Source organism: Podarcis bocagei, assembly GCF_964188305.1.
Source record: "Podarcis bocagei genome assembly, chromosome: 13".
NCBI lineage: Eukaryota > Metazoa > Chordata > Lepidosauria > Squamata > Lacertidae > Podarcis > Podarcis bocagei.
Window position 1 is genome coordinate 14,639,385 of NC_138138.1, and position 20,879 is coordinate 14,660,263.

The 20,879-nt window shown below is 46.9% G+C and overlaps 1 protein-coding gene across 4 annotated transcripts in view; it reads right to left on the reverse strand.

Annotated features, from left to right (window-relative positions):
- Positions 1–20,879, reverse strand: part of SCN4A (sodium voltage-gated channel alpha subunit 4) — a 98,064-nt gene that overhangs the window by 41,139 nt on the left and 36,046 nt on the right. For all 4 annotated transcript variants that reach the window (XM_081166012.1, XM_081166014.1, XM_081166011.1 and 1 more), the window contains exons 8-14: positions 18,948–19,011; positions 17,362–17,503; positions 15,329–15,541; positions 8,836–9,003; positions 6,051–6,174; positions 5,135–5,373; positions 145–318 (exon numbers count right to left, since the gene is read on the reverse strand). In XM_081166012.1, the coding sequence (XP_081022138.1) occupies positions 145–318; positions 5,135–5,373; positions 6,051–6,174; positions 8,836–9,003; positions 15,329–15,541; positions 17,362–17,503; positions 18,948–19,011 (1,124 nt within the window). The remainder of the gene's footprint in view (positions 1–144; positions 319–5,134; positions 5,374–6,050; positions 6,175–8,835; positions 9,004–15,328; positions 15,542–17,361; positions 17,504–18,947; positions 19,012–20,879) is intronic.

The following is a 20,879-nucleotide window of genomic DNA, read 5'->3' on the forward strand; positions in this document are numbered from 1 at the left end:
AAGCGCTGGCGAGCTGGCTTGTGGCACCTTCCAAAATAGCACAGGGACGCCTCGCCCCCGCTCTGCCCGGGGTGGGAGGAAAATATTGGCCCTGCTTCAGAAAGAAGCCGCAGGGATACAGGATGACATAACAAAGTCACCTACCAGACGGAAGGAGCGTAGCACAGACAGGCCCTGGACGTTGGCGAGGCCGAGCTCAACCAAGCTGAGAGTGACGATGATGCTGTCAAAGATGTTCCACCCAACCTGGAAGTAATCGTAGGGGTCCAGAGCAATCAGCTTCAGCACCATCTCTGCAGTGAATATCCCCGTGAAGACCTGCGAGGAAGTGCCATGAGAAAGAGGACACGGTGAGAGGCGGGCCAAGTCAGCTGTTCCACGGACAAGAGGCAGAGGAGAAAAGAAAGCCAAACAGTCTTCATGTATGCGACAACGACCGCGAGAGTTCTAATAGCGCAAGGATGGAAGACTGAAGAAACCCCAACTAAAGAATCATGGCAAGTAAAATTGATGGACTATGCAGAACTGGCAAAACTGACATACAAGCTACGGGACCAGGATAACTGTGACTTTAAAGATGAATGGGAACCCTTTACAAAGTATTTGAAGACGCAACAAAGCGAACCGGACTCCTTGGCTGGCTTTGAATAAACATTCACAAACTTTTTCTTGATAATAATCAGCTAAATAGTATACAACTTTGTAACATGCAGGAAACAGCATTCTGAGAGAAATCAAAGACTGGAACTGAGGGAAGCCGGGAGGTGGGGGTGGGTGGGTTTTGGGTGGGTGGGTGGGTGGGTGGGGGGAGGGAGGAAAAATGGGGAAAAAAATAAGGATGATATGTTTCTGGATAATATGTTTTGTTTTAATTTTGAATAAAAAAAATTAAAAGGGGGGGGTTTAAACTAGGCCATGTGAGAATGTTCTGGGGTGCAGGAGAGGATATATTGTGGGATTATATCCTTATCCAACTTGTGCTAACAAGTTCCCAAAATATCAGCAGAGTTTATAGACATTCCCCTTTAAGTTCGCAACGGTAACGTGTGCACAGGTTCGCTAGAGCCTCTATAATGATTACTCTGGTAATTTCCCCTTTTGTTCCCTCTTAAAATACAAGACACAACACAGTCTTTATAAAAGTATAAAAGAGTTTACTCATGTTCTGTTCACAATATGATCCCAGAAGGCAGACAGGCTTAAAAAGGTTACATACATTTAGAATCTATCTTGTAGCAAGATAGTCCTTATCTCCTCTCTTGGCTGGGAGCCAAGAGGGCATCCTTAGATGTTTCCTCATCGAAGGAAAATGGCAGAGAGAGAGAGATGTCTGCCTGCCCTGTGCTTTTATCATTTACCTGCACAGGTGAGGCCACACCCACCTCTGGTCACATGTGGAGGAAGTCCGTCCCCAGGAAGTTTACCTGCTTGCTGGACTGACATCCCTTCCCATGTTCTAACATGTACACTCTAGGAATGTTGTCATTGACTGCTCCTGTGTTTACATCCCACAGGCCACAACTTTGGGGCTTGTGGAAGATGAGATGGATTGGTATGGCAGTAAGTCTGATCATGACCCAAGCAGCCCACGTGATGGGCAGTGCCTTTGGGATCTTGGATCCTGCTGGCAACCTGGGGTGAGTGATGTCAGGGCCACCCAACCCTGAGCTCAGGTCACGAGCACAGTCGTACCTTGGTTTTCAAACGCCTTGGGAGTCGAACGTTTCGGTTCCCAATCAAAAACCAGAATTGATTGTTCTGGTTTTTGAGCCTTCTTTGGAACCCGAACATCTGACATGGCTTCTGCAGCTTCCGATTGGCTGCAGGACCTTCCTGCAGCCAACCGGAAGCCGCGCCTTGGTTTCCGAACGTTTTGGAAGTCGAACGGACTTCCGGAACGGATTCCTTCCGACTTCTGAGGTAGCACTGTATAAGCTAGCACTCTAACAAGGGTGAGGTGAGGGAAGCAAGCACCCTTTGTGTGTCAACAAGCAATTCACATTATATTTCTCCCAGTATTTGGTTACAGCATTTATCATATTCAACCGTGTTGGAGTAGTGTTTGTTCTTTGAAAAAAGACGAAGAAATACCCTCCCTTGCATGAAGAATGACGGAGGGAACACGAGGCTATATGTTTGCTGCTCTTCTAGCTACAAATACGTTCCTTTCCACAATTTCTGTCCAATGAATGCAGGGCTATTGCGCCAATGATAGATGACCCTGGAAAGCTCAGATAATTGCTCCACATTTCCCACAGATTGAAGCAGAAGCAGATAATTAATTCGGCCTCTTTGCACTTTTCCTCACTTCCTTTAGCATGCCTTCTGCTATTTCTACCAACAATTTCCAGGGAATTGCTACTGACAATATTTAAATATTTTTTATTGTTGCTTGGCCTAAACCTTTTAGCAAAGGTGTTCTTGTATTACATTCTTACCTCTTTTATTGTCAGCTAACATATTCCTTTTGCCAGAGTTTGTGTTCCTTTATTCCCCTCGCTTGGACAAGACTTTGAATTTCTTTGTGCTTTATTGATGTGGGATTTAGTTGCACAAACACCAAGGAGATGAGGTGGTAATTGGGCAAGGACCTAAACCCACTAGCTTTCCCTTTCATCCCAACAGGGCAGGCTCCCTGTTAACTCCACATGGTGTCAGAGTGTCTCTTTGTTAATTCCACAATAGCTTCCTTGATGCTGCTAATTCATCACTATTTTTTCCGAGAAGCTTTCATCCTAATCCCATTAGTTCTCATACCCTACAGAGGCTTACCCTAAATATATATACAACTGCATCTGTGCATATTCATCCTCTGAAGGCTCATCCATATTTTTGTTTGCCCCAATGCTTTCCTTTGGGGAAACCTGCGGTTTAGCGCTGAATTGCAGCAGACAGCATGTGGGTTTTCCGCAGATGGCCATTTGTTCCAATTTAGCACCAAAGAGCAGGTTTTCCAGGGGAACGTGGGAGGGGAAGGGCAAAAGCTCACGGGACGAGTGGAAAATAGCTTGGACCCATGCTGCCTAGGTGTGAATGAGCCCTCAACCTCCTTACCTAAGTCTTTCTTCCTTTCTCCTTCTGTCCATTGTTGTCTTTTTTAACACTCATATTAGGGACCTGCCTTTTGCTTGCGCTACCCGATGACCTGCCATGTGCATCAATGGCACTGCGTTAATAATATCAAGATTATTGTGTCTGGATTCTACCTTCCAGTGTTGGCAGAGCATTAATAACTTGGCAGCCTATCTGGGACCTGGCAAATGCCCCAGAAACCAGCACGCTTGCCTGGGGTTGGGTTTCGTCAAGGAAATACAAGGGGATTAATAGGACAAAACATGCCCACTGTGTTTCCTACGAGCTGTTAGAAGCTGGCTGCAGGCCCAGCTCTAGAAACACAGTGGGGGATTGTATGCCAAGAGTTATCAGAGGACTTTAGTGCAAAACAGGAAGCCCCTAAATATTAACTAGTCTGAAGTTACCACCTGGCAGTTAAGAACTCAGTGGGAACTCAGTGGGACTTACTTCTGAGTAGAACTGTGCTGTTAATGCAGGGATGGGAATCTGCTGCCCTCCAGATTCTGTTAAACCCAGCCAACATTGCCAATGGTCAGGGATGATGGGAATTGTAGTCCAACAAATATTTGGAGGTCCATAGGCTCCCTACCCCTGTGTTAACATATTGAATGTTTCAATATTTATTTTACTCTTTATACTGGGGATAAAACAGACAGATGACGGTTCTCCACAAGGAAGTTTCAGTTCAAAGTTGAGCCAGGAGGGAGCGGGTTCCAAAATTCAGCAACTTATTTCAATGAATTGGGAGAGACCATTTGATGGCCACCGTAACAGAAACACTGTCATCCTGTTGCATTACTTATTGGGCTTTGGTGAGGGGGTGGAACAGGCCTCCCCCTGTAAAATGCCCCCTTCATTTAATTACCCAGAAATGGTACAGAGTGGCACCTTTAGCTCAGCCCGATTAAAACTTTGTGGACTGAAAAAAGTTGGATTTGTTGAGCTTTAGGGGGAATAATTGCTGGGCAAAAACGATATAAATTGTCAAATTATGAGTAGGGCAGCAAGGACCCACATTTGGACTCTGTCCCTCTCTCAAGCCACAGTGCATCAGGGTCATCTACTGAAGCTAGCTGGCATCAAGTCACAGAATGAAGAACAGAGGGCTTGTGATTAGAAAAGTATAAAGGTAAAGGTAAAGGGACCCCTGATCATTAGGTCGTCGCGGATGACTCTGGGGTTGCGGCGCTCATCTCGCTTTGTTGGCCGAGGGAGCCAGCATACAGCTTCCGGGTCACATGGCCAGCATGACTAAGCTGCTTCTGGCGAACCAGAGCAGCGAAAGGAAACACCGTTTTCCTTCCCGCCAGAATGGTACCTATTTATCTACTTGCATTTTGACGTGCTTTCAAACTGCTACGTTGGCAGGAGCTCACCCCGTCGCGGTGATTCGAAGCGCCAACCTTCTGATCAGCAAGCCCTAGGCTCTGTCGTTTAACCCACAGCGCCACCCCCTTTCCCCCCCAGAAAACCCAGAGTCCTTTCTGTTGGGGATAATTCAGCTTGAAATTCCAAGGTGTCAAAAAAGGCTATTTATGCGTGCCACTACTGCGGCCCATGTTTTGTTAACCCAAAAATGGAAAACAAGTGAGGTCTCAACAAAAGAAGAATGGCATCTTAATCTGACAGAATATGCACAACTTGCAGACTTAACATATAGAACAAGAAGAACGTACGTTTAAAGAAGAGTGGGAAATGTTTACGGAATATATGGGAAATAATTGTGTACAGTTGAAAACACTGGCAGCATTAAGATAAATTCGACAGTGTAAACAAGTTTTGATGGATGCGATAATGGAATACTGAATGGTATAGTTTTTGTAAAATACGCAGGGATTTATGATATGTAAAATGAACCATGGAAAGAGGAGCAGGAGGGAAGTCACTGATGTCTTAAGGATGTAAATTGAGTATTTTAAATTGTGAAACAGAAAACTTAATAAATCTATCTATCTATCTATCTATCTATCTATCTATCATCTATCTATCTATCTATCTATCTATCTATCTATCTATCTATCTATCTATCTAAAACACAGAGGGCTTGTGGTTCTCCTACCAGGTTCCCCACATTCAAAACATTGTTGAATTCGTCTGTCATGGGGTAGTGTTCCATGGCCATGAAGACGGTGTTGAGGACAATGCAGATGGTGATCCCCAGATCAACAAAAGGGTCCATGACAATGAGCTTGATTATGTTCTTCATCTTCACCCAGAGTGGGCAGCAATTCCACACGAGGACCGCGTGGGCAAACTTGTACCACCACGGCGGACATTTCTGGTGCGCCTCTTCCAGTTCTGAAAGCAAAAAATCAACAAGGAATTTAAGAAAATGGGAGGAGATGTATCCGTGTATAAGACACCCCCAAACTTTTGACTTTATTTTTTAGGGAAAAAACCTAGTCTTACACATGGAAAAATACGGCAATTTGTATTTATTTAACGGCTCATGCAATCCCTGTTCTTGCTTAGTTCACAACAATTCACAATATTAAAAATGATATAATGATAAAAATGATCATTATAATATGCAATGATCTTTGTTGTTGTTTTTCATAATAATAATAATAATAATAATAATAATAATAATAATAATAATAATATATTATTTATACCCCACCCATCTGGCTGGGCTTCCCCAGCCACTCTGGGCGGCTTCCAAAAGAATATTAAAATACTATAATACATCAAACATTAAAAGCTTCCCGAAACAGGGCTGCCTTCAGATGTCTTCTAAAAGCCTGGTAGTTGTTGTTCTCTTTGACATCTGGTGGGAGGGTGTTCCACAGGGAAGGCGCCACTACCGAGAAGGCCCTCTGCCTGGTTCCCTGTAACTTGGCTTCTCGCAATGAGGGAACTGCCAGAAGGCCCTCGGTGCTGGACCTCAGTGTCCGGGTAGAACGATGGAGGTGGAGACGCTCCTTCAGAAATGCCAGAAACAATCCAGCTCTACCCAAAGTCACAGCAGAATTTACCTTCCAGTGTGTTGGAGACTATGCTGAGGGCACTTTCTGCTCGTTTATTCATGCCTGTCCCTTCTTGGTTTCCTACTTGGAGGTGGTTGTGGTCAGACTTCTCGTGCTCCTCCGCTGTATCTGACTGCAACAGGGAAACAAGGAAGATTTAGCGCAGGGTATCTCACACCTTCTGCCTCCAGGTCCCACTTGCGACAGCTGAAAATGATGGAGGTCCACAAGCCACTCAAAAAATTGGTGGAACGCAGTGTCAGAGCTTGGCAAAACCAATGGCCGATTACTGGGATCGCTTTCTACGGATATCTAACCTATTTTTGGAAATTGCTAAATTCCTTGTCACATGTTTGCCTTGTGGCAAGGAGTTCCATAGCACAGTTTTTCTCAAGCTAGGTACACACATTTACTTTGGACGTATCATGGCGCAGCACCCGCATTTTTGGGTAGAATGTGCTCACCCAGAGGCATTTTTCTTTCATATTTTCCCTTCCCACCTCCAAATGCCTCTCAAAGTTTTTCCACCCATCTCCTGTAATTTCTTCTCCCATTCTCCTTTCACATTCAACTTGTAATTCATTCCCACCCACCCCCAAGCTCCTCAATATTGCTGCTGCTGCTGTTAATAATGATGATGATGATGATGATGATGATTGCCCTTCACCACAAGATCTCAGGGAGATTCACGAGATAAAAATACAAGGTAAAAGCACAAATGCTGTATTTTTCGCTCTATAAGACACACTTCCCCCCCTCCAAAAATTAAGGGTAAATATGTGTGTGTCTTATGGAGCGAATGCAGGCTCCTTGGCTTCAGCAATAGCAATGAGAAGCCTCCGAAGCGCAGAGGGAGAGCTCCCCCCATGCTCCGGAGGCATCGCTTTGCTTTCGCTGAAGCCGCCTGAAGCCCCCAAAGCACAGCAGGAACTCCCGCTGCTCCCAGGGGGCTTCAGGCAGCTATCCGCAAGCCTTCGGAGCGCAGCAGGAGTTCCCGCCGTGCTCCGAAGGCTTGCAGATAGCTGCTTGAAGCCTGGAGAGCGAGAGGGGTCAGTGCACACCAATCCATCTTGCTTTCCAGGTTTCGCTTCGCTGGAGAGGCGCTGCACAGTTTTCCCTCCCTGCACAGCGCCCCTTCAGAGAAGTGGGAGGAGAAATGGAAGGGGCTCCGTTTCTCCTACTGCTTCGCTGAAGGGGCGCTGCCTAGAGAGGGGGGTAATTTTTTTCCCCTCCTATGGTGCGGTGCGTCCTATAGAGCGAAAAATACGGTGAATAGTTCAAACAAAAACAGCAAAACAATAACCCCTCTCCCAAAAACACATTTAAAAGCCTGTAGAATATCAGTAAGCCAAAGACCAAGTTGAAGAGGAACGTTTCCATCTGGTACCCAAAATACCATATTTTTCGCTCCATAAGACTCACCTGACCAAAAGGTGCACCTAGTTTTTAGAGGAGGAAAACAAGGAAAAAAATATTCTGAATCAAATGTTGTACTAAATATTTAATAAACTACCGGTATATCAGAATAATATTTCAACCATGTAAAGTGAACAGCAGTCAACAGTGGCATTAATTGTCATTAACAAACGAAGAGAGACTTTATCCCCTAGTAAGGGGGGCAGGCAATGAAAATATATGAGCTTCCCACATTGAGTCCCTTAGGTCTAAGGATTGTATGGTTTGGCCCTACACAATTAATTTTATAAAGCCAATAGAAGTGGGACTTCCTTCCATTTTGTTCATTGCAGAGAGCTCTGGGGGCTTTCATATGAGGGAGGAATGAGGGAGGAATCTGATTCAATTCCCATTTAAAGTCAAACCTACCTACAGTGGTGCCTTGCAAGACGAAAAGAATCCGTTCTGTGATTCTCTTCGTCTAGCGGTTTTTCCGTCTTGCAAAGCAAGCCCATTGACGGATTAGCGGATTAGCGCTATTAGCGGCTTTTAGCGGCTTTTAGGATCAGCTGATAAGCGGCTTAGCGGCTTAGAAAAAGGGGGGGAAAGGGGGGAAAACCCTGCAGGAACTCGCAAGACATTGTCGTCTTACGAAGCAAGCCCATAGGAGATTCGTTTTGCGAAGCACCTCCAAAACAGAAAACTCTTTCGTCTAGCGAGTTTTCCGTCTTGCGAGGCATTCGTCTTGCGGGGCACCACTGTAATTCACACCTTCGTACACAACACAAGGACCAAATCACAGCCACCCTTCAAATTTCACACTTGTGCAAAGGAAGGCACTACTGTCCCGGCAAGACCAGTGGCAGAGGGAGGGTCTTGCATGGCGGCACGTCGCCTGTGGGGACGTGGGACATCGCCCATGCGAGCGTCGTCCCAAGGGGGTGGCGCGCACACGCCCTCCCATCCCAATGCGGCAGTTGAGGGTGGGGGCGGAGGGATTACACGGCTCCCGCTGTCCTGGCTTTACACCCGTGTAAGCGGCTCCTGTCCCACTTTGCTGCTTTAAAGCGAGCTGCGGAGAATGGAAGCACGGGAGCCAAGGCTCCCATCCGTCCCTCCTCCGCGCAGCATTCGCTTCATAACACGCACAGATATTTCCCCTTACTTTTTAGGAGGAAAAAAGTCTGTCTTATGAAGCGAAAAATCCGTACATAATGAAGGTGCCAGGTGAACTGTTGGTGGGAGAGCACCCCATAAACGGGGATCCATTGCAGAAAAGGCCTGTTCTTGTGTTGCCACCCTCCAGACCTTTCCAGGGAGCATCAGGGAGGAAGGGGAATGCCCTCGTCTCTTTGCCCTTGTCAAGGGCCCTTCTATTCCTCCTGTGCAGACAACACACCTCGTCTATTGTGGCTGAGCGGTCCAGCACCAGGCGTGGGATGACGCGGCCGTTGCAGTCTTTTGGCCCATCTTGATCACTAGGCGCCTCTTGATCGGACTCCCCCGTCTTCTTTTTCTCCACAATAACGCTCTCTGCGGAACTGCTGTTTGCTGCTTGCTCTTGAAGCTGTGAAGAAACCAGAGATCTGGGTGAAGAGTATTGCCATATATACAGTGGTGCCTCGCAAGACGAAAAGAATCCGTTCTGTGATTCTCTTCGTCTAGCGGTTTTTTCATCTTGCGAAGCAAGCCCATTGACGGATTAGCGGATTAGCGCTATTAGCGGCTTATCTGCTGATTGGATCAGCTGATAAGCGGCTTAGCGGCTTAGAAAAAGGGGGGAAAGGGGGAAAAAACCAGCAGGAACTCGCAAGACATTGTCGTCTTGCGAAGCAAGCCCATAGGAAATTCGTTTTGCGAAGCACCTCCAAAACGGAAAACTCTTTCGTCTAGCGAGTTTTCTGTCTTGCGAGGCATTCGTCTTGCGGGGCACCACTGTATATATAATGATTTATTGGAGGTACCCAGCACAGACTGGGCTCAGTTATGTTGAACTAAGAGTGGGTGCACTCTTCCCACCTCGGATCAAATCTATGCTTCCAGGTGCCATAAGAAAGCTGCAGAGATAGCGCAGGATAGTGCGCACCCCGGAAATGATCTCCTTCAGCTTCTGCCTTCTGGAAGAAGGTACAGGGTTATAAAAAAATCACAAATTGATGTAGAATTGTGATGAAACGGAAAATAAGAAACCGAGAGAAACCAAAATTGACTATTTGCTTATCCCCAGATCCACACTGTTTTCCCGTCATTGTTTAATTCCCTTGTTTTATTTCACAAATTATATCTTTTTATCAAAAAAGGGGCTGGACCCCGTAGGTATTGAAATCAGCCCGGAGTCCTGTTAAGACTTGAACTATATATGGTGTTCGTTTCAAGCCAAGTCCCCCTCCCGAGAAGATATTCGCTGTCTGGAAATAGAAAATCCACTTCCGAATGTTTAGATTAGAAGCACAAGGCCACAATACGCGACACCATTCTACACACACACACACACGGACAACTGCCTATTTGCACAACCCGAAAATTAGATTTGTATGGGTGGCTCGGGGTCAAGTGGGCGGAAGCAGCTGGCAGGGCAGGAGCCTGTTACAAACTCTGAGATGCCTGAAATGCCTTCTCTTGTAGATGCTTTTAAAAAAACAAAAAAAGAGACGAGGACATTCAAGGCCAGAAGAGCAGCTAGCGCAGGACACAGGGATCAAAAAGGAGCAAATGGATGTGATATGACTGGGGTTGAGAGTGGAGTTTGATTCAGTTTGCATTTAAAGGCAAAGCTACAAACTTTGCTCTTTCCGATATGATAAGCAAACTGAAACATCCTTCGAAACTTGCAGCCCCCTAAGTGCTCATCCAACTGACTTTTCCGCTGCACTTTCTGGGCAAAGGCCTGTCCCTCATTTTAAGGTTCCGTGTGCAAGTGGGGGGGGGGTTGCCTTGAGCTTTCTCCGTGAAAACCTGCTCTTTAAAGCTGAATCGGAGCAAATGTCAGTTTGGGGGTTTGATGTTTGCTCTGATTTACCGTATTTTTCGCTCCATAGGGCCCCCCGGACCATAGGGCGCACCTAGTTTTTAGGGGAGGAAATAAGGAAAAAAAATCTTATTTCCCCCCCCCCCAGCCCCTAAGAGCAGCATACAGGCTGCGTGCAAACTCTCCCTGCCGGAGGGGTTGCGCACGGCTATGTCACAAGCCAAGGCAGCCAGCGGGATGGATCGCGCTGGCTGTTTTGGCTTCCTCTTTAGCTCCACGCAACCTCTCCCTGCTGGGAGAGGCTGCGCAGGGCTAAAGAAGCCATAGCACTGCTCTGGTTCGCCAGAAGCGGCTTAGTCATGCTGGCCACATGACCCGGAAGCTGTACGCCTTGGCCAATAAAGCGAGATAAGCGCCACAACCCCAGAGTCGGCCACGACTGGACCTAATGGTCAGGGGTCCCTTTACCTTTACCACTGTATAAGATTTTGTTTCAAAGTCCTGTAGAACGTATTAGCCTAAGATGAGTGCAAAAGCCTTGCAGCACAGGGGCGCCGACGTGCCCCCCACATCGAGCAGGTGCGGTCACATGACAGGTCACATGACACTGCCTGGGAAGCACAGAGGGCGATCTTCACGCTTGTTCACCCCAGCCGCCCTCCAACTCCTAGGCTCCTGGACAGAGGCTGGGAATAAGAAAGGCAAAGATCGCCCTCGCTCGTCCCAGCCACTGCCCGGCTCCTGGGCTTCCAGGCTGGTGGGTGGAGGCTGGGGCATGTGGAAGACACACGGCAGCAGAGGATGGCGACCCCCTCGATATGGGGGGGGGGAGGCTGGAGCCCCTTGCGCTCCTTATACCTGGCACCCCTGCTGCTGTAATACACTTGTGCATCTTAAGATATGCCTCTGCCACTGGAGATCTGCAACGCCGCAAAGGCACCAGCAGAAGTCCATGTCAGTGAATCAGCTGCGCTGTGCAACTCCACAGGCAGGGGAACCGAAACAGGGCAGAGACAAGTGCCAAACTGGGAGGAGTCGCTATATGCCATATAGTATACCCCCATCAGACCCCAATCACACACATTGTTGTTTAGTCGTTTAGTCGTGTCCAACTCTTCGTGACCCCATGGACCAGAGCACGCCAGGCACTCCCGTCTTCCACTGCCTCCCGCAGTTTGGTCAAATTCATGCTGGTAGCTTCGAGAACACTGTCCAACCATCTCTTCCTCTGTCGTCCCCTTCTCCTTGTGCCCTCCGTCTTTCCCAACATCAGGGTCTTTTCCAGGGAGTCTTCTCTTCTCATGAGGTGGCCAAAGTATTGGAGCCTCAGCTTCAGGATCTGTCCTTCCAGTGAGCACTCAGGGCTGATTTCCTTCAGAATGGATCGGTTTGATCTTCTTGCAGTCCATGGGACTCCCAAGAGTCAGCACCATAATTCAAAAGCATCAATTCTTTGGCGATCAGCCTTCTTTATGGTCCAGCTCTCACTTCCATACATCACTACTGGGAAAACCATAGCTTTAACTATACAGGCCTTTTTAACTGTATGGACCTTCCAATCGCACCCACGCCCCCAAAGTTGGCAGGAAGTTATGCCCAATTTAGAGGGATTCAATGGAGTGCAGAAAAGTCACTGCTTCCCCATCTTCTGCTGCTGTGCCCACTCTGCCACCATGAAGCATACACTCCGATCAAACCACACCACCGGCAGTGTAAAAAAGTCCCTGGCATTATGTGCTTTTTCAGGGTGCAGTTTTCTCCCCTCGGCTTTTCCACTCCAAGTGTTTCATTTGCTCGGGACTGACGGGAAGAAGTAGACTTTCTATATCTGTTTGGTTTTAAGCAGCTCCAGGAAGCGAGAGGCAAGTCTTGCTGACGGCAAGATATATTTATGCTGTCAGTAAACAAGGAGGCTAGGGGGCTGCGTCACAGCTCAGGAATGGACTGGCAAACTGCTGGCTCATAGCATCCTGCTCCAGGCTCCCCGGCAGCGGCAGCTGAACTTCTGTTACTCCACCCTGCGCTGACGGCTTGGAAGGATGTACAACTAAAATGGTTAAAGGACAAGCTGGCAAACCAAGCCCTCTGCAAATAGAATCGTCTCCGGATGCTTCATTCTCTTTGAACCAAGCAAGTCAACCAAACAAAGAAACCGACAAAAGAAACAAAACCCATTCAAACATGATACTCTCCACTGTCATTGAGAATCGCCCATGCCTTCTTAATACTAGCTGGCAAAAGCCAGCTGGAAAAAGAAGATATTCTAGCATGTTCAACATTATGTTCGGGGTTTCTTTTTTTGGGGGGGGAGCAAATAAAGCAACTCCCAATTCAATTCCTAGCAGCATGCAGGCAGAGGGATTTTAGCCAACATGCACAAGTTCCCTGAAATTATCCCCCCAAAGGACCTTTTTAACTTGGCCTTTGACACCTGAGATGTACAGTGGTGCCCCGCAAGATGAATGCCTCGCAAGACGGAAAACTCGCTAGACGAAAGAGCTTTCCGTTTTGGAGGTGCTTCGCAAAACGAATCTCCTATGGGCTTGCTTTGCAAGACGAAAATGTCTTGCGAGTTCCTGCGGGGTTTTTTTCCTTTTCCCCCTTTTTCTAAGCCGCTAAGCCGCTTATCAGCTGATCCGATAAGCCGATAAGACGCTAAAAGCGCTAATAGCACTAATCCGCTAATCTGTCAATGGGCTTGCTTTGCAAGACGGAAAAACCGCTAGACGAAGAGAATCACAGAACGGATTCTTTTCGTCTTGCGAGGCACCACTGTACCGTATTTTTTGCTCTATAAGATGCACCAGACCATAAGACGCACCTAGTTTTTGGAGGAGGAAAACGGGGGGGGGGGATTCTGAATCTCAGAAGCCAGAACTGCAAGAGGGATCGCTGTGCAGTGAAAGCAGCAATCCCTCTTGCTGTTCTGGCTTCGGGGATAGCTGCGCAGCCTGCATTCACTCCATAAGATGCACACACTTTCCCCCTTACTTTTTAGGAGGGAAAAAGTGAGTCTTATTTCCAGGAACTGCCCGCCCCCCCCCCCCAGTCAGGCAATGTTGTTGTATAGGCCAGTGCAACCTCGCTTGGCCGTTTGGCCTCCTCTGCCCCCTCAAAATAGGGGGGGGGTGCTGAACCCCCTGATAAGGAATATGGAGGGGGCTGACAACAAACAGAATAAAACACAGACCATAGTTGAAGTGCAGATGAGCCCATTCTCTTGTACAAAAAGAAATGAACCCTATCACGGGTTGCCCTGTGTTGTAAAAAATTAGGGTGCACTCTACGACCGAAACAACAACCAGAACAATCCTGAGGCCATTTTGACTCTCCCAAAATGACCTCAAATAGTCTTCTGCAGTAGGAGGAAGGAAGGAAATGGGAATCCCAGAAGGAAGAAAACCACGTGAGGCTTGGACAAAGGGGTCAGCCTCTTTTCTTTGGCCTTAGCCCCACCCCCCATCCGCCGTCCATTGTCCTCCCTGGCCGAGGGCGGGTCAAAGGTCAGCCCAAGCAGGTGGGAGGCACCCCCCTCCCGCTTGGTGCCACAAAGTAGGAAGTAGGAAGTAATAGTGGCCACTGTAGGAAGTAGGAAGTAATAGTGCCACTGTATTCTGCTCTGGTCAGACCTCACCTGGAGTACTGTGTCCAGTTCTGGGCACCACAGTTCAAGAAGGACACTGACAAACTGGAACGTGTCCAGAGGAGGGCAACCAAAATGGTCAAAGGCCTGGAAACGATGCCTTATGAGGAACGGCTAAGGGAGCTGGGCATGTTTAGCCTGGAGAAGAGGAGGTTAAGGGGTGATATGATAGCCATGTTCAAATATATAAAAGGATGTCGCATAGAGGAGGGAGAAAGGTGGTTTTCTGCTGCTCCAGAGAAGCGGACACGGAGCAATGGATCCAAACTACAAGAAAGAAGATTCCACCTAAACATTAGGAAGAACTTCCTGACAGTAAGAGCTATTCGACAGTGGAATTTGCTGCCAAGGAGTGTGGTGGAGTCTCCTTCTTTGGAGGTCTTTAAGCAGAGGCTTGACAACCATATGTCAGGAGTGCTCTGATGGTGTTTCCTGCTTGGCAGGGGGTTGGACTCGATGGCCCTTGTGGTCTCTTCCAACTCTATGATTCTATGATTCTATGATTCTATGAAACCCCGCCAACCTGTGGGGAAGGGAGGGTGGAAATTCCCATTGTCTTTTCACTTGCAAATCTGCTTAATAAAAGCACCTGGATACTTTGTAGGTGTTCCTTGGCTAAGGGGTGGGCAATTTCAATAGTCTTTAAAGGGTCTTGCACACTTTTGTTCTGGGTCTCTCTTACCTCCTTGCAAGGAAGGGGAGGGAATTCTTATACCAACAGAAAAATAAAGTTCTGCCTTGCTTTCTCTGGATCCTGCTTCCATCCATCCATCTCTGACCAGTGATGGACTTCGTCCAGAGGTCCACAAACTTTTTCAGCGGGGGCTGTTCCACTGTCCCTCAGACCTTGGGGGAGGGGCAGAACTATATTTTTTTTGGGGGGGGAATGAACGAATTCCTATGCCCCACAAATAACCCAGAGATGCATTTTAAATAAAAGCATATAATCTACTCAAGTAAAAACCCAGACAGGCCCCACAAATAACCCAGAGATGCATTTTAAATAAAAGGACACATTCTACTCATGTAAAAACATGTTGATTCCAGGACTGTCTGCAGGCCGGATTTAGGTGATTGGGCTGGATCCGGCCCCCGGGCCTTAGGTTGCCTACCCATGACTTAGTCCCTTGGGGAGTTGGGCAGCAAAAGCCAAACCCCAATCTTATTTCTACATTGCCTGAATCACCTGAGAAAGGGAAAATGCAGAACAGTATTGGCGCACTCAGAGCTTTCGGAACTGAGCGAGGCAGAGTAAAGGAATACCATCAAAAAGCCACCAACCAGCCTTTGTTGCTCCTCCTGGTGCTTTTTCAGCTGCTCCACCATCTGCTGGAACTCTGCCTCTTTCTCCTGCTCCTCCAGCAGAGTTGCATCGTTCTGCTCGGCATAAGCCATCGCTACCACAGCCAGGATCAGGTTGATGAGGTAGAAGGATCCCAAGAATATGATCAGGACGAAAAAGATCATGTACGTTTTCCCAGCCGCTCGCAAGGTCTATGGGGAAGAAGAAGAGCGTCCTGTCACCATTTCTACTGAAGGACCCCTCATCTCTACCTTCAGATACAGGCTTTTGCTTTCTGTGTATGCTCAAGGGCACCTCTGCGTGTTGCTACATCACATGTTTCCTTAGCATTTGAAAATATCGTTCTGGGACCGGGGACTAAACTGGACGAGGCTGTCACTGGATCTCTTGCCTGCTTACATTTCTGTAAAAAGCAGCCCAAGATTCAGGTCAGGGCCATGGTGTTGGTGGTGTGATGGATTTGACCAGTAACAACAACAACAACAACAACTGTATTTTAATATTTTGTTGGAGGCTGCCCAGAGTGGCTGGGGAAGCCCAGCCAGATGGGCAGGGTATAAATAGTAAATTATTATTATTTATACCCTGCCCATCTGGCTGGGTTTCCCCAGCCACTCTGGGCGGCTCCCAACAGAATATTAAAAAGACGATAAAACATCAAACATTAAAAACTTCCCTAAACAGGGCTGCCTTCAGATGTCTTCTAAAAGTCAGACAGTTGTTTATTTCCTTGACATCTGATGGGAGGGCATTCCACAGGGCAGGTGCCACAACCAAGAAGGCCCTCTGCCTGGTTCCCTGTAACCTCACTTCTCGCAATGAGGGAACTGCCAGAAGGCCCTCGGAGCTAGACCTCAGTGTCCAGGCTGAACAATGGGGGTGGAGACACTCCTTTTACTGATTTCCTCTTTATAGGTAATATATTACTCCACTTGTTTTGAAATGTGGCAAGCGAGTCCTGCTGCGATTGGAGACGTTGCCGTTCATTCTGATAATTCAGCCCCGGACGTTTAACTCAAAGTCTTGCCCTGACACCACCACTGGGTTTAACCATTTCCCCACATGCCGTTTGCCAGGTGGAAAATTATTTGCCCATGGTACATTCTTCCAAACTCTCTCTACATCCAGGAACTTTCCCCCCAATCAATCTGTCATCCAAGGAAACCCTGTGGAGGATTATAGTGAAGGGGAATGTTTTATTAGAGTGCACACACAGTTTGTGTAAAACGCAGGTCAAGCCTATTGGGTTTCCCCCTTCAGTTAAGGATGTGCCCCCAGAATGCACTCAACACTCTCCAGCAAACCCAAATTGCAAAGACAAGACTGCCATGGTGGGCAAGGTGTTTATTTCAGGAATGTTTATCAGCTGTTAGTGATCTTCTTACTGCCCTTGTTCACATACCAAAGTAAACCACAGCCATGATCTCTGGCCTAGCATCAGATCCAGACCAAGGATCTAGCGAACTGTAACCAGTAAACCAAGAACAAACCTTGGCTACAGATCATGGTTCGTTGGGACCATAACAAGCCATGATCCCTGGTTTGGATATGATGCTAAATGAGGAAACATGGTTTGTTTCCTCCCAGTTCATGCTAGCAGCAAAGCAGACACAATTTGCCCGTGCCTGGTAAACCATGGCTTAGAATTGCATCCAATACTTACATGTGAACACCAAGGAACCCCAATGAGCTTCCATGGAACAACAAAGCTCTCCGGAATATAGAATCATAGAACTTTAAAGTTGGAAGAGACCCTGAGGGTCCAATCTTAACTAGATCATACATGCGGCCCCAAAGTCCCCATTTTCTTAGAACATACTGTATTTTTCGCCCTATAGGACGCACTTTTTCCCCTCCAAAAATGAAGGGGAAATGTGTGTGCGTCCTATGGGGCGGATGCAGGCTTTCGCTGAAGCCTGGAGAGCTCCCTTTATTTCCCCCCAAAAAAACTTGATGCGTCCTATGGGCCGGTGCGTCCTATGGGGGGGGAAATACGGTAAGTTTGGCCTACCAGTTGAAAGAGGTTCTCCCAGTAGTCTTGAGTCATGAGACGGAACAGGGAGAGAAAGGCCCAGCTGAAGGTATCATAGCTTGTGTAGCCGTAGTTTGGGTTCCGGCCAGCTTTCATGCAGAGATACCCTTCTGGGCATTGCCTACAAGAGGGAGGGAAGTATGTCAGCAATGACATCATGCAAGGAGAGGTCATAAGAGCAGCATCAAGTTCCTACTAAATCCATGCAGAACCCAGGCATGAAATAACCACATTCCACACCCCACCCCCCCGCTTCAATATAGAGTTGCCAGCTTTAAGAATTGCATAGCAGCCCGTCATCCAACACTTTCCCCCAGCAGAGAATTACAGTAACCAGCTACCAGGTTCCTCTCTTGTCAGGTCTATTGACTCTTGGAATTAGAACAGGGCTAGACATAGAACAGGAGACCTAAAAGGTAAAGGTAAAGGACCCCTGGGCGGTTAAGTCCAGTCAAAGGCGACTATGGGGTTGTGGCACTCATCTCGCTTTCAGGCCGAGGGAGCCGGCGTTTGTCCACCGACAGCTTTCTGGGTCGTGAGGCCAGCATGACTAAACCACTTCTGGCGCAACAGGACACCGTGACGGAAGCCAGAGCGCACGAAAATGCCGTTTACCTTCCCACCAGAGCAGTACCTATTTATCTACTTGCACTGGCGTGCTTTTGAACTGCTAGATTGGCAGGAGCTGGGACAGAGCGACGGGAGCTCACCCCATTGCAGGGATTTGAACCGCTGACCTTCTGATCGGCAAGCCCAAGAGGCTCAGTGGTTTAGGGGGAGGCGGGACCTTTAGTCTCAGCAACTGGTTTCATGCCATAAGACCTACAGGGAATGAGCGGCTGCGTTCATTAGGCCTGACACTCCGCCAGATTGTGCTTTTGGCTCATCCAGAGTTAACTGCAACTTTGAACTGTGTTGATTTATCGACCGGCTCGCTCTGTGACAGCCAGCCGATGTGGTACCCTCTAGATGTTGCAGGATTCTAAATCAGTCCCAAACAGCGTGCCCAATTGTCTCAAGGAGATCAAAAACATCTTGAGGGCGCCATGTTTGAGGGACTCCACCCCCCACCTCACCATTCTTTAAATCAGCACAGTTTTCACATTGATTTAAAATGGTCGAGTCACTAGAAGACAGATCTCCTCCCCACTCCCACTCTAAATAATAAAATTTATTATTATTATTATTATTATTAAAGAGCAGGGGTCAGCAAGCTTTTTCAGCCGTGGGCCAGTCCACTGTCTCTCAGACCTTGTGGTGGGCTGAACTATATTTTTTTGGGGGGGAGGGGAATGAACGAATTCCTATGCCCCACAAATAACCCAGAGATGCATTTTAAATAAAAGCACACATTCTACTCATGTAAAAACACTAGGCAGGCCCCACAAATAACCCAGAGATGCATATTAAATAAAAGGACAAATTCTACTCATGTAAAAACACGCTGATTCCTGGGCCGTCCACGGGCTGGATTGAGAAGGCAATTGGGCCGCATCCAGCCCCTGGGCCTTAGGTTGTCTACCCTTGTCAAAGAGGGATCCGCGGTCGGGACAGATCTCACTCACCCTGCGTCAGAGCTGTTCCCACAGAGCAGGGCATCAAGCGCACCCTCGAGGAAATAAAAATTTTCTTCACGAGAAAGAAAAAGGCAGGTGTGAGAATAAACTTCAGACTGTAACACAATTGCAGGTTTAAAGCAACGAGTAGAAGAGTCAAACTAGATATGACACAGGAAAGCCGCAATCAGGATCTCAACCAGAGAAGCTTAAAGTTAAAAGCCATCTCTAACTTTATGGCAATGAATGTCACAAGTCAGCGCTGTGTTAGGTGAAACATCCCCTTTTGTATGTCATGCACCGAAGTTTCATTGGAAGACCTGTGAGTCCTGGATGAATGAATCAATTTATTACGGTCACAGACCAGAAATAATGGGAATATACAGCGATAGAGAACATGTAAATATACATAGGTTGAAATTAAAATCTATAAGCTAGAGCACGGTAAATAATACAGATATAAAACAATTAAAATATGTAGGTTAAGACCTACAGAAAGCCCCCCCCCCCATCAGCTTTGATAACATTAAGACCTGTGAGTTTTAACCTGTGAGTCTTAGTGCTATTAAATTTTTTTTGGGGGGGGGGAATCTCTCAGTCCAATCCTGGAACGACTTCCTTTGAACTAGCAGAAATAGAATCTGCAGTTTTCTAGCCGAGTCTTAACTGAGGGTTGCTGCCATTATATGCATGTAATGTATTTTAAAAGATACTGTTAACGTGGTTTTTTTTAAAGTGTTATCAAGTGATGAGACACGCATTCATGTGTGACCCACTCCTGAGAACTAGGCTTTGCACACAGACGGTTCCGAGTTCAAGTTCTGGAGTCTGCGGTTAACAGGCTCTCAGGTAACAGGTAAAGGAAAGATTTATTCCTGCCTGAGAGAAGATCAGACAACACAGAGTTACATGGATAAATGGCCGGACTTGGTATAAGGGCTCACCCAGAATTTCTTTCTGTACTACGTATCTAAGCCACAGACCCTGGCTTCAAAGCTTTATGTCCAAGCGGGCTTTTTAAAAATCCTGGTGGTTTCCTCAAGAACATTTTACCTTTGAATCGGAGCAAACAGCAATTGAGTTTTCGGTGGATTGCTGTTTCCTTCAATTAAGCAGTAAAATGCATGTTTTCCTGGGGAAATCACTAGGACTGAAAAACAACAACAACAAACACTCTGAGACATAGCTTTAAAGTACTGACCTTTGCCTGGAAAGTGTGAAAGCGTGTCTGGATGAGCCCCAATATAACTTATTTTATTATTATTATTATTTTATTTATTAATTTTGCATACCACCCTATGCCCATAGATCTCGGGGCAGTTCACAACATAAAATCACAATATAAAAAACACAAGATATGTAACAGATTCTAGCATGCAGGGGGGGAGACACCTAAATTATATAATTTAGGATCCGAATAATTGGTATTAGTAATTGCATTATAATTTGGCATAGTTATAATGAGGCTATTTTTGGACTGTAATTGAAAACTAAAAAAATTATTATCAGCAAAATATGTAATAAAAATAAAAAGACAAGCCTCGAATCCCCCCTTTGTGCGCAAGGAACTATTAAGGAAAGGCCTTTGTGATACAAGCTTGTAAGAGGCAACGAAAGGCTTTGACTTACGATCAATATATTTAAGTACAATATGATACAAATACCTTTACTGGCATTACATGTTAAGACATTTCAAATCACTGGGTTAAGTTTAAAAGGGACAGGAGGGAGGCTGTTGAGGGTCACAAGGCACTCGACTGTTCGGCTTCACCCTGTCTATTCCCTAGAGCAGGAGTCAGCAAGGTTTACCTCACCTGGGCTGCTTCACTCCCGCAGAGATCGCTCCGCGGGCCACATCGCATCTGTGTAGACGTGATTTTTGGCGTCTGCATCTGCGCAGATGCGATTTTTGGCGCCTGTGAATGTGCAGACGTGATTTCT